This window comes from Anopheles marshallii, chromosome 3, assembly GCF_943734725.1.
Source record: "Anopheles marshallii chromosome 3, idAnoMarsDA_429_01, whole genome shotgun sequence".
Taxonomy (NCBI): Eukaryota; Metazoa; Arthropoda; class Insecta; order Diptera; family Culicidae; genus Anopheles; species Anopheles marshallii.
The window spans coordinates 75309706-75322558 of NC_071327.1; the positions used below are offsets into that span (position 1 = coordinate 75309706).

Consider the following 12853-nt stretch of genomic DNA (forward strand, 5'->3'; position numbering starts at 1 on the left):
CATTTTTCCCCCCAAAATGTCATACAGTTACTCAGAGTTCACAGGAGATCACTACGCGTCGTATGGCAATACATGCATGTCGCCCAAACGCTTAAGGTCCTCCCGGAAATGGACGAGTCATTCGCTCATTTCCCTTACATTATCCACCCATAATTGAAGCGTTAATTGTGCGCTTTTCCTAAATTTTTACAACCATCATTATGGAGCAAGTACGAAGCAACAACGGCTGGCTCTTTCTCTTAACAACATTTGCAAAAGACACTGGCTTGCAATCTCATTTGCGGTAATTAGTGACTCCCTTTACGGACGCATTGGCGCTTGCGAAGCATTATTCTGTGCCGTCAGGTGGCCTCATTTTTCGCGAACAAGCGGCGAGAAGAATTGAGTCAACACCTTTGTTTTTAAACTATCCCAAATGTACCGGGTGCTCGTCGGTAATTTGCACGAATCCACGCACACAGATGGCGTGTAGTAATTGTGTGCATTTTGCATTTACTTCGGCAACAAAAATGCATGCTCAACCAAATGTTTGACCGACGGAAATCATAATAAGAAGCAAAAAAATCAACAACCGTGTACGGCGTTTGTCGGTTGGTAACAGGCGTGTAGTTAATAATGGGCTAAAGACACACTTTGCAAAATGCATGACGAAACATACCGTGCGCCAGGGTTATGTTTTGACTATGTAAGAGTCTTATTTCTTTTTTGCCGGCTCTGTTTTGGGAATGAATCGGTAGCAATAATTTGCTTTTTTAACTTAATTCGTTAACCAAAATCGTTTATAAATTAATCAATTCGTCAAAACATCGAGCAGTATACTTCCTGTACCATAAATGTTATAAATGTTTACGACATTTTAGTGTCCATATTAAGTAACTGCTTCCCCTAATAAATATTTAACCTTTGAAATCTCATAACTCAACACCTTATTCCACCCCATAGGAACGCAATTAAGATGCGTTGATGGTTAAATTAATTTCAAATACTCGCGGAAAACATGGGTCTCAGTATTTTATAATCACATTACTTGAAATCATCACCATTTTCAACGCAAGTTTCATCAATGGAATTCTAATTTTGCTATCATTTTTTGCTCTATCTTTGCAGGTGAGAAACAAATACGATACGCCGCTTCCGGTACCGTTAATAGGCGGCCCACAGATGCCGCCAAAGCTATACGCATAAATTTTCCTACCACGGCGGACGACGGACGATAAATCATCATTAACTATCGTGTAATGTAATTTAAAGATTGCATAAACACGTCCAACGGTTGGAAAATGTTCTTCCACATAAAAATGATATGTGTGTGAACCGATTCGGTTTCGTTAGAGTGATTAAGCTGCGCACTGATGGCAGTTAAGTTTTATATTTATGAATTCTATCGTGCCACTCTGTACGTGCGGATAGGTGTTGCAAAATTATTCTGAACACGTCTGTGGCATTTGCTTGCTGATGGAAAATTCTACAATGCGACTGTGATTTTGAAGGGAGTATTTTTCTGTTTATAAATGTGTCCTTGAATTGTTATTCAATACTGAGAATTAGGAAACATAGCGCAGGTGTGCTGGAAAAGGAGATTACATGAGGCCCTTTCCGGCGTATGTGTCGGACAGGTATATCTGATATCATTATCACATGCATACATCATGTTGTACATGTCCGTAATGTGAAGAATTCCTCGAAGAATTCACTGGCTCTTTCATTTCCTTTCCATCTTTCCTGAAGAAATGGTTCATCAACATGATCAGTTAAGCCTTGTTTTTGTTAAGCTTATGATGATACACAGTAGCACAAAACAACCCATTACACTACCTGATGTAACCGGTCTGGCAATAAACCCATGCGCTTTGCTCGCAGTAATTAAACAATCTAATCAAATATTGTTTTATCAACATTTGTGACCAATCCATGCATATTGGACGCACAAATTTGCGATAAACTTTAATTGCCACTTTAAACGACGCTAAAACTAACAGCATCAAATGTTCCGCCAACATTTACCTCAACTACTGGCACACTCTAGCACTCGCATCGGTGTGCCTGCGCTCGGTAGATGGGAGCCAACGAAAAGGAGCAAGAAAAAAGATCCAACCTCCGATTTCAAAATTCCACGCTAAGTAGGTAATTATGCACACTCGTTAAACTGGCGCAACACATTCACACACTATTGCTCCAGTTTTGTAGTGATGTATTTTTCGCTCGCTACATTTCGCCGCACATAAAACCACTTACTACACCTAGCACCAGACCCGTGAGCGCACATTAGCATTATGTGCAGTGAAAAAGCTGCATGTGCGACGCAACAGTCGCGGGAATAGTTGTTTGGGAAGCAAGGTAAAAAAAACATTCACATAGCAGGCCATACAGGCACTCTGGAAGCAACGCTTCCACTATATCTCTTGCCGTTTGTCCCATCCCAGTGCAGTTGTTTTATCGAGAGTACGAGTGAGAAAATCCTAAACAATTTTATTTCCATTCGCGAAAAACACTGCCTTACTGCGATAATGTTTGTGTTTCCAATTGAAACCATCTTAACTGCCTAATGACAGTACTCCACGCGTACTAATTGGCACAAAACCGAACACCTCTGGCGGGAATGGTCGGAACCTTCCCCCTGACAGGGGATCGAAATGTCAAAATCAAAACGACACGATTAGTGCCTCCCCAAACGGTGGAATGTTTCAATACCTTCCAAAGCACACTGTTTACCTTGTTCGGGGTTGGTAGTTTTTGTGTATCGGTCAAACCTTGGAATGTGTGCTTTTATATATATTTTTTACTAAGCAAGCTCACCATTGCGGTATGCGCTATTGTGCACCTCGGGTGGGGTGATACCACTATGGGACGCGCATTTAATTACATCAATCATCGTCATCGGGTCCCCTGCCGGGTTCTGGTGACAGAAAGTTCAGTGGAAAACAAAAAACTACCAGCCCGACTGCAGGCTGACAGTGGGGCGCAATTAAATAAAAAGCCCTGCAACACCGAACACCTAGCCTCCCTAGTGGGCCAGCAATGTGAATGTGTGTTTAATGGAGATTAGGTCGCGCTGGTGAGAGATGTTATCTCACGGAGTATTTAATTTTGTTTTGATTGTTTGACAAACATTGATTTAGTTGTTTGGGGTCAATTACCAGTGGAATAGAAACAGAATAATGTCACCATTTTTTGACTGAGAAAAATTTATTATTAAAATAAAATAATAAAACCCCTAATTTAATTAATGAAACCTTAATTTTTTTTAATGTAATTTCATTTAAAAAATAATGTAAAAGAATTAGAATGTTCTTCTAGTATTTGAATAATTATCGTAAATCTCTAGCATGTTCAACAACAGATTAATGCCTCATAAAACATCACCAACAATCATAAATGTTATGCCTCTGTTAACGCATCCAACAATAATAAACCACAATTGCAATCAATCTTCCATCGAAAAACGTCAGTTTCAAATTACAAGAATTGCATACCAACACACGAAACCCGTTAAATTTTTCACTTTAAATTTGATTGTCCGATTTCAACACCATCATCCGATGGAAAATGATCACACACCATCAACATCACACCGTTTGTAATCGCATCCACGTGCCATGGCACCCCACCTCACCCAATAATCACATAAAATAAATTTAATTTTCCAACAGAGGATTTTCCAATTTCCCGAACAACACAGTGTCCGCGAACGATATATGTGCCAATCTTTCACTTTTCGTTTGCCAGCCTCGGTGCCATTGGTTGCTGGTGGGACCAGAGAAAAGCCGATGTGTGTTCGTGTGTGGAAATTCGGTGAAAATCGCTGCACTCCAGCGCTTGATCCTTTGTGAAGGACTCGTTCCATTTCGGATGCATTTTGCATGGTACAAACAGATACACACAAATGTACACACTGGCAGCTGAAATTCCAATCACTCATCTCCCGTGCGCCGTGTGTTTCGCAATAGTTTTGTTGGGGCAGAGGGTCAAACACATCTCATAACGGTCTGTCCACGTGTGGGTCCTAGTTTTTGTTTTCTCACTCTCGCTCGCGTATTTTTTATGACTGTGCTGAATGGTTTTTTTCTTTATTCATTTTATTTGCTGTGATGATGGTTGGGTTATGATGGAAAGGTGCTCTTTCTGCGAATCTTTCAATTCGATACGAACTGGTCCATTTTCTCGGAGCTCAGATGAGACGAAATACAAAAAAAATACAAAACATCATCGCATTCGACCAGCTCATTTTTTTTTGGCAAATCTTCACTCATTTAAGCAGAAGCCACTGGCCACCCGATTCACGGTTATTCAACATCCATGCATGCACGTCTCCACATCGGCCAAACATCAAATGTAGATCGAAATTTAATTACGGTTCAATCAAAATTTAATTATTACAAGTACACGCGCTCGGCATGGGGGGGGGAGGCTGTGTGAAATATCGAACTGACCACATCGAAGTCGAGCTCAAAATCTCATTAATTAAGAAAGCACTCAACCTGATCGCTGCACGGTCTAGCAAAAGGTATATTTCGTCTGTAGCGTAGCCTTTGAGCGTACATAACCTGGAGCAAAAAATGGTGCACAGTGCACTGTTAGGTATAATCCCTATTTTACCCTCCCGTACAATGTGTGCAAATTGTTGTGATCGGTGCTTTAAATCACTTCCCGGTTGGTTTTTTTTTATGCACAATTTACATAACACATAATGGTCGACCGCAGGGTCTTGAGTGGTATCTATACATACCGCTCCACATTTGCGGAGACGACAAAAAAACACGGAATTCTTCAACCAGTACACCTGGATCGTGGCGCGATCCCGTCTACTCAATCACTCCCAATTAAGGGTCGAACAACGAAGCGACCACTTGTACCCGGGCGACCCCATGACCCTGGGAACCGGGAAATGCGTTTCGCGAGCGCTTGCTCTCGCTCTCGATCTCACCCGCTCTAATTAGACGACACCTCCACATCGGAAGACATGCAGTTTTCCGGTGCAGTCTGCGAGCCGCACAGAATGATCGAGTGCACTTCGGACGCCTTTGAATGTGTGGCGCCTTCGGTACATTTCGAACCCCTCAATCAAAAGCTTCAACCGAACGGCATGGCATGGAATTGATTTACGTTTGACAGGCCAGGCTTCTACTTCCTGCATTGCGCCCTTGCCGATAGCAAAGCCCCATTGAAGGAAAGAGAAAAAAAACGCCACACTAACCCTTCATGCTCGTGTAAATGAATACAGGCGGGCCGCCGTGTTTTTTTTTATTTCTTTTTGCTTGTGCAGGCGGTACCACAATCGTCAAGTCTGTCATAAAGCAGGGCGCTGGGTGATTGTACCCTCCTCGCTACGGACACACATATTTCATTTTCAGCTCACTTTGGTGTATGCCTTTTTTATTCTCTCCTCCCCCCCACGTATATTATTCACCGTGCGCATAATTTAAAGTGCTAACGCCTGCGCCTCACGCCGGGCGGTACAATCTTTGGCGCCCGTACAACCCCCGCCCGTTAACAGAAGGGCTTCCACTGCAATTTGTGTCCGAACCTCCGAGGAAAGCTTACGGAATTCAATTTATGACCTCAAATTGGATCATTTCCAATTTCCGAACGTATCAATTACGAGGCTTCTTATTTCACGTTTTGGATTCCGACAATCACGAAACAGGCAAAAAAAAACTGTTTGAACAAATAAAACTACCGAACGAAAGTGCTGCAGTTGCATCGAACAGAACTGCCTCCCATTTTTAAAAACACATCCGGATGTGAGCAGGAGGGTAAAGAAAATAAAAGTAGCAGACATTTCAGCTTGAGGACACACATCACTCTTTCCAAACATCGCTCTGGTAGGATGGGAGAAAAAAAAAACAAAATGCCGCACATAATCAGCTGACCCAGGAGAGTTCAATGCGCAACGCTGCTACCTGCCACCGACGATGACGACGCAATGCACTCGACCGTTGCATTCAATGGCAGCCGCGGTGGTACACCGGTGCCAATTAAATCAATTTCCTGTAATTACCGTCCGATTACTTCACCTCATCGATCGAAACACCCGGTCAGGAATGTGATATTTCTGTGATGCCGCCACTGCCCGGTGTTGCCATTTTCCGCGTCCCCCGCCTTACCACCCACCTGGGGCTGTGGTATGTTGTTACCGAACGGTGCTTCCATGTGTCCGTGTGTGCTAAAATTGTGCCAACCAGATCGGTTTTGTTCGCATCGGTAAGCATTTGGTGACGATCGCCAAACATGCCATTGCGTTACAGTGTGCACGCATCGGTGCATCCTGCTGCTGCCGGCTTGTCGAGTGGATCGATTTCACTTAAAAGACTCTGCCACCCAACCGGCGAGGTGTTTAATTTCTAACCCGTGGTTTAACTGTTATGTCCATTTAACTGGCCAAACATGAACACTCCAGCTATACTCAGTTGTGTTTGTGTTTTCAATTATGCATGAGGTGAATGGCACTTGATCGAAAACAAACAGAAGACATGTACTAAAGAACCATTTTAGCAATTGTTTGTTTACTTTAGGTAGTTTTTTATACAACTTTTTGCCACATTTGATGCACCTTGCTCAAAATATTTATGTGATATCTATGAAATTAATATTTGTTTTTTAAATAACATTAAATATTTAATTGTTGATATTCTTCAAATCCACGCGGGTTAACAAAATTTGCAGTTAAACATCAATTCTTGTTGATAAATCTTCAATTAAATTGAAATTCCGCATTTCAAATAAAAAAAATTTCATGAAAACTGCTTCAAAAACTTCATAAACATTACCAAACTAACCCAATCAGTTGAGAATCGTTCATCGTTAAACACCGCCTCATTGCTCATTTGTTCCACGCCGATCGTACCCTCACCCCGTCACATTGGCCATTTGGCAAGTTGGCACATTTGCGTCCGTCACGCACGCAGCATTTAACGAGGCTACCGGTTCCCTAACGCTGCATTTATGCTAAACAAACTTCCTTCCGAATGTGTTCGCAGCACGATTGGTGGAGGAAAATGTCGTAAATCAGCAATTCCTGCAAGCATAAGGAGGCAGCAAAAATTATACCACCTAACGATCTCTGGCTCCGGAGTCCAGTTTTATTCGATTTGGGACAAACTTTACCGACCGCAAAAAATATTGCAAACGTTAGAGGTTTTGCGTTTTCACCATCATACGTTGCTATAACGCTTGTAAACTTTCGACAATGATGGTACCAACAAAACCCAGCAATGACTATTCCCTTTCCCGATGCAAAGTTTTAAGCCTGTCAATCTATCTTCCGCCCAGGATTGTATCCCAAAAATCAATCCCAGCTAAACTTTGCCTATTTGGCGATGCGCTTTGTCCTGCCCGTGTCCCCAGAAACGAAGGACGAGTTTATAAAATTGCTTCCGGCTGCCGATGAAATATCTGCCCCCGACAAGTCGCATCTGTTGCCAGTCCCGGAAACTAACTGCAATTGCTGCAGGTGAAATATCGATCCGGTGGTCTAGCTGTACGTGCTTTGGTTTGTTGATGGGTTTGGGTAGCTGCTAGATACGGTGAACAAACATCATCTTCACTGGTTGGTGCACCAGTTGAAGAACATGAGGCGCAATAAACGGAATTGGATGAAGTGCTCCCAACGATTGGCCACATCGGTGACTTATGTGCGTCAGAAGTTCTGCTCCCAGATGTGTTTCTACAGAACTCACTTTCTGGGGCGAACCGCAAAACGGATCGTTAGCATAAATTATATCGTCCAGCTGTGAATATGATCTCGAAAACTCAACCCAAAATTGATATCCCCAAATGCTCCGGGATGCGTGTGGAAAGGTGTCACCGCCGCTTGACAACACCAACCGGCAGGACACAGGGCAACCGAGTCGCACGGCAAAGGTCGTCCCATATTGTGCAATTTATCTGTGCGCGAATACCGACACCGACGTAACACTGACACGGCAACGTTGCGTGTTGACGGCGGGTTTTTTGATGAAACATTCGCTCCGGTATCGGGCTGTGCTACCGATTCGTGCGCTGTTGCCCTTTTTCCGGTCGCAGAATGTCTGAAATTTCATCAATTCCACCACCAGCGCCCGAGCAAACTGAGCAATCTAACATTCTAGCCGGTTCGGGGCTGGTGGCCAAAGTGGCTGAGTGCGCGTTTGAAGTGTGAGAAGCTATTTCAATGGCAAACATTGACATTTTCCATCTAGCGTACCGTGCAGCGGCTCCTCGATTTCCTCAATCCAATCGGGAGATATTCGACCGTGTATCGTGTTCCCTTTTCGTGCTGATCCGTACCGATACGCGCGTACGCCAACACCTAAGCCATTTGGTGGGTGGCCCCCCTACCCTAACCCTACCGTTGCAGTTCGACAACGGCCGGAACCACCTTGGGTGGGTTTCGGGACACAAAGTATAATTTATCGTCCATGCCCGACGTTCCGAATACACGGCATTTCCCATAACACACCTACAAACCCGAGGAGAGGAATATGTATCGGTAATCGAATCGAAATACGTACGGAACTTTTACGGTTACTGCCATTTTGGTTTTTTTTTTTTGGTGCTCCAAAACCTTCGCCAAATCCGCATCGTACCGGGTGGGAAAATTCGCTCAAACGGTTGACCATTGATTGGATAAAAAATGAATCCATCCAACACCAAATCCGTACCGATCGTTACTGCTGACCTTTCGATCTGGCAGTTCCGTTGCCTTTTGCAGGACGTTCTGGTGGTGGAGTGTGTGTGTGTGTGCTCGTTTTTATTCTTCTTTGTTGGTCCCTGAACGCCAATGTTCTACACAGGAACGAATTACTTTAATAGGAGTTCCAGTTTTCGTACGGTCTGCATGATTGTCCGTGACTGTTATTACAATGCCTTAAATATTGAACCGATGTAGGACAAAGCGGCGGTATTAGGAAGGACAATTTGATTTAACTGAAAAGCTTGTAAAATGTTTGGATCGCTTAAAAAGGCATAATGGTTACGTTTATTGCTCTGAAAAAACGATTAGCCTTAGCAAGTAGTAGCATGCATTACGTCAGCATATAATATTTCTTGGGAGTTTTCGGATTAAAGTGTCTCAAATTGATACATCAATTAAACTGATTTAAACAACATAGAATCGGTTGAAAAATCCACCGCAACAAGTACTCCTCTGTGCAATATCACTTTAAGAGTATTGCTCAATAACATCACCAGGAAGTTGCGCATCTCACAACACGCATTGAGTGCTGCAAGACGTAGAAGCAACACCTAACGCTCGCTAGATTTCGCAATGTCAAGGCCTTATGGCACCTTCACCAGACACTCAACGCAGCTGAGATGAATGGCTCAGGCGAAGCAAATGGCACTCCCAAACAAAATGTCAATTTCAATCGAGGCTTCCACATCTTCCACAACAACAAAACAAAACAAACATGCAAAATAAGCGACAAAAAAACCAACCGCCACACAAATACGGGGTGCTACAATTTCTACAGCGTGCATTGCAAATGGAGCCCGCGCGTCGACTGTTGCATTCCCAGCATGCGGTTGTTGTTATGCAGATAGTCAGTGCGCTGGATTTGTTTCCATTCAAGCTGGGAATCCACTGCCATAGCCATCCGAACAAACGACTAGCACATGTTATGTATGCGGATTGCAGCTTGCAGTGTGTGCTTTTAGGATGCTAAGACACGTGGGAACTCACAGCTCGCATCGTACCACCCCGGGTGCATATGTGGGATGCACTTGCATGCGGGCATACATATTGATCAATAATTTCCCATGCACGACTCGGCACGACTGATGGTGTGAAAGGCAAATGTGTGGCTTTTGTCGTGAATAAATGGGCCTTTCGGAGCCACTTGAATGTTGGTGTACAGGTGCACCTATTCACAAAACAACGTGCCACAACCGACAGGCATTGTGACATCATGGAAACGTCTCGCCACTAACGCAACTAACTAAAATTTCTTCAATTCCATTTTGCAGATGAATCGTTCGGACATGATCAGACACCGGCCTCCTCGTGGTGGAATTCACATCTGACCGAGCCGCCGAGCAAGAACTTTTACCAGGCGACACACGGACTGCTGCAGACGCACCCATCCGTGCCCAGCCTGAAGCCGGTCGCCGGACCATCCGCGTTACCCTTGAGCTCCGGTTCCCGCAAGGCGCCGACCGTCTCGTCGCCATCCCTGAACAGTGGCTTTCCGTCCATTGCCAACCCGAACCCACGGTCGCCGTTTCGCCATCTGGACTTTAGCACCAGCGCGACGGCCGAACTACGGCGCAATCCCAGTCTCTCGGCCCCGGACGAGTGTGCGCGCGCCTGTCGCGAGGGAGAACCACCAAGGATTTGCTACTACCATTACACCGTTGAGTACTACACCGTACTTGGAGCGTAAGTGACATGAAGACTGCGCCCGAAGCATCACCTGGACATAATCCCTTTCTTTCCCCCCTTTTGCAGAGCCTGCCAGGTTTGCACACCGAACGCTACCAACACCGTCTGGAGCCACTGTCAGTGCGTTCTGGCCGACGGTGTCGAGCGTGGTATCCTCACCGTGAACCGTATGATCCCCGGACCGTCCATCCAGGTGTGCGAGAACGATCGCGTTGTGATCGACGTCGAGAACCACATGGAGGGTATGGAGTTGACGATTCACTGGCACGGTATCTGGCAGCGTGGCACCCAGTACTACGACGGTGTTCCATTCGTCACGCAGTGTCCAATCCAGCAGGGCAACACGTTCCGGTAAGTGCATATACCGGACATCTTCCAAATAGGCAACATCAACATTTTTCCAACTCTATCTCTCTCTCTCTCCGTCCACCCAAAACAGTTACCAATGGACAGGAAATGCGGGCACCCACTTCTGGCATGCACATACCGGTCTGCAGAAGCTGGACGGTCTGTACGGCAGTATCGTCGTGCGTCAGCCACCGTCGCGCGATCCCAACTCGCACCTGTACGATTTCGATCTGACCACGCACATTATGCTGGTGAGCGATTGGCTGCACGAGGACGCCGCTGAGCGTTATCCGGGCCGTCTGGCTGTCAACACCGGTCAGGATCCCGAGTCGTTGCTGATCAACGGTAAGGGTCAGTTCCGCGATCCGAACACCGGCTTCATGACCAACACACCGCTGGAGATCTTCACCATCACGCCCGGACGTCGGTATCGCTTCCGCATGATCAACGCCTTTGCCTCCGTCTGTCCGGCCCAGGTTACCATCGAGGGACACGCACTCACGGTCATCGCTACCGACGGTGAACCGGTACATCCGGTGCAAGTGAACACCATTATTTCCTTCTCAGGTAAGCACATCGTTGTTACATCGGCGACTTTAATTGTAAACGATGCTCGATGAACAATTCAACGAAATCATTTAAATTCGTAGTACCTCAATTTTATAATAGATGGCGCTAAAGTAGATTGTGTAGGTACTAGTATGCCATGACATGTGGTTGACTTCGTGGTTATAACGGGGTTTTAAAGCATGATAGATATTCATGTTATTGCATACGGCGACAATCAATTTAATCAAATAACTCGTGTCTTAAAACAATATCCACTCAGGTTTCCTGCGCCACGGGAATGTTTTCCTTGGCTAATTGAGTTTCGCTCCCTCCGCGTGTGTGCATGCCGCCCATTGACTATTCACAATGACTGGCGGCTTCAATGACGCCGCGTTTGTTTGTAATCAATTACCAGTGCCGCACCTTACCGAATTTCCCTTCCACACCACTTCCGCCCCATAAACCCTCCCACCACCACCACCATCTCTCGCCTAGCAAAGGGCAGTGGGTCATGGGGCGTTTCATTAGGCGCTTCCGTGTTGAGCGATCGTATACGGTTTTGGCACTTTTCTTTTCACTATGCTTCCGTTGCCGAGTGCGTGATTTTGGCACTCGATCCCACACTCGAATGCTGCTCGGTGATGGAAGGGTCTTGAAAATTCATTGGAAATAAAAACGCACCTCAGCCACCAGCTCACTGTCAAGGTGAGTGGGGCAAAGCTGGGAACTCTTGATTCGACCTTTTACGCGAACCCCGTACCAAATTACTGCCCAGGTGGAGGTGGGTGCAGATTGGGATCGGTCATACTGCTTGTTATTCTCTCATTTTTTTTCTATTTTTGTGGTTTTCTACAGTCACGATTGTTTGCCACAAATTGCCCGAACGTAGAAATCAATTCGTGGCAAATAAATGCAGACCCTTCGCTGGTGTGTCTTGCATATGAATAAGACAACTCGGAATCAATTTTTGCCTTGCCATCCATTCAACGGCAGTAAGAAACGCTTACATACGCAATGCGCTCACCACCCACCTTATAATCCGATGCAATTTGTTGCAGTAGAAGCTCAAGCTAATGCGAAAAACAAAAACACAAAAAAGGGAAACTTCCAACGCTCGGTCTTTAGTCTTTTCACTCGGTAACGGGTGTTTGCGGACACAGACGCTGTACTGGAAAAACTAAACCACCGGTGCAAGGTCTCATTGGCATGCATAGCGAAGCGTTCGAAAACCGGACCAAGGATGCCGAAGCGTACGACGGAGTGTCTTCTTACGCTCCGGGTGCACCTCTGACCGTGTCCGGTTCGTTTGATGTACACCGAGCATCGTGCACCGACGTCCCATCCTATAGCAAGAAACTAGAGGGTGAAATTATTTCTATTACGGGTGCAACAAACCATGTACCCCCACCCCCCCCCCCCCCCCACCCCTGTGTCTCTTTGCCCCAATAACCATTGCCCGCCTCAGCAGTCGTATGATTTGTAAGGGTGGCTGGAAAGTTTTTGATCTCGGATTGTTTTACCAAGCGCTGCACAATCACAAAACAAGTCCTTATCCTCTCTTTGGTCTTTTATTGGATTACAGCTTGAAAGTACTCCGGC

General features: G+C 45.4%; 1 protein-coding gene across 3 annotated transcripts in view; it reads left to right on the forward strand.

Moving 5' to 3' along the window:
- LOC128711422 (uncharacterized) overlaps nt 1-12853 on the forward strand; it is a 75150-nt gene that overhangs the window by 51262 nt on the left and 11035 nt on the right. For 2 of the 3 annotated variants that reach the window (XM_053806293.1, XM_053806294.1), the window contains exons 2-4: nt 9943-10354; nt 10424-10708; nt 10797-11272. In XM_053806293.1, coding sequence (XP_053662268.1) covers nt 9943-10354; nt 10424-10708; nt 10797-11272 — 1173 coding nt within the window. Of the gene's footprint in view, nt 1-9942; nt 10355-10423; nt 10709-10796; nt 11273-12853 lie in introns of those variants that run through there. The other variant, XM_053806298.1, reaches the window with a different exon arrangement.